Source organism: Alligator sinensis, unplaced genomic scaffold (assembly GCF_000455745.1).
Source record: "Alligator sinensis unplaced genomic scaffold, ASM45574v1 scaffold347_1, whole genome shotgun sequence".
NCBI classification, from domain to species: domain Eukaryota; kingdom Metazoa; phylum Chordata; order Crocodylia; family Alligatoridae; genus Alligator; species Alligator sinensis.
In genome coordinates this window covers 1,494,637-1,495,809 of record NW_005841922.1, presented here as the reverse complement: position 1 = coordinate 1,495,809, position 1,173 = coordinate 1,494,637, and the positions used below count along the sequence as shown (strand labels likewise).

Genomic DNA, 1,173 nt, shown 5'->3' with positions numbered 1-1,173 from the left:
CCGACGTGTGCCGTGTGCTCCCGCAGAGCCCTTCTGCCCCAAGCGCGCCGAGGAGTGCGCCAGCCCCGAGCTGCCCCCGTGCAGCGGCAGCGACTCCAAGCTGTCGGACGACGAGCAGCAGCCCAAGAAGAAGCACCGGCGCAACCGCACCACCTTCACCACCTACCAGCTGCACGAGCTGGAGCGCGCCTTCGAGAAGTCGCACTACCCCGACGTGTACAGCCGCGAGGAGCTGGCCATGAAGGTCAACCTGCCCGAGGTGCGGGTGCAGGTGAGTCCCGCCGCCCCGTCCCCACCGCACCCAGGCTCCTTTTTTTCTTTGGAGCCTTCATTAAAGCCGAATGGTCTCTAATCCCCGGATCCTTCAAATGTTTGAAAAGCTTTAAATGTTTGCTAGTCATCGGGGAAAAATCTGGGAGCGCTTCCAAGCCGCGCCAGGGAAATCGGTGCGCATCTCATCACGTCCAGGGAGAGGGGCGCTGGGCCGGGCTGGGCTGAGCCCCCGGTGAGGCCGGGATCGGGCCCCGGGCTCCCCGCGGGGAAGGCGGGCTGCGATCGCTTGGCCCCCCGGGGCGGGCTAAGACGCCTTTCCCGACTATTTCTGCACCCGGCGGAGCCTCCCCCGCACACTAAGCCGCACGGGTTGCGAAGCGCGAGGGTGCTGGGACGAGCGAGGGACCAACTTATCCGTCCCCACCCCCCTCTGCGCCTCTCCCCGCGGCTCGAGCCGGAGCAGGCACCGCGGGCGCGGCCTCGGGGGGGCATTGCTCCGTCCAGCCCCGCCGGGGGTCGGCTCTCGGGGGAGTAGGGCCGGGACATGATCGCTGCCATGGCCGGTCCAGAGTCCCCTCTCTCCTTGCAGCCTCCAGCACTGAAGGCCTAGTGCAGGGGCTGCCCCTCTCCCTGCTCAGGTGCAAGGGCCGGTCCCTCCCGTGCTTGCAGCTGGGGGCCAGGAGGGGCTGTGGGAAAGCAGCGGCCTCCTCGCACTCGTTGTCCGGCGAGAGGCGGTGAACGGTAACCCCCAGGGCCTGGTCCTGCCATTTAGCACTTTGCAAACCCCGCTGCCCCGCCCGCTCCAGCATCTCTTCTCCCGGCCGAGCTGGCCTGGCCCTGCCGTGTGCGCGGGGGCGCTGCCCGACGGCCCGCGGCACTAACCCGGCGCGGCCCTTGCAG

The 1,173-nt window shown here is 68.8% G+C and overlaps 1 protein-coding gene across 1 annotated transcript in view; it reads left to right on the top strand.

Moving 5' to 3' along the window:
• Nucleotides 1-352, top strand: part of LOC106721919 (retinal homeobox protein Rx-B-like) — a 1,609-nt gene extending 1,257 nt beyond the window's left edge. Inside the window, exon 2 of the mRNA XM_014517714.1 lies at nt 27-352. Within this exon, the coding sequence (XP_014373200.1) occupies nt 27-352 (326 nt within the window). The remainder of the gene's footprint in view (nt 1-26) is intronic.
• The last annotated feature ends 821 nt before the right edge of the window (nt 353-1,173 follow it).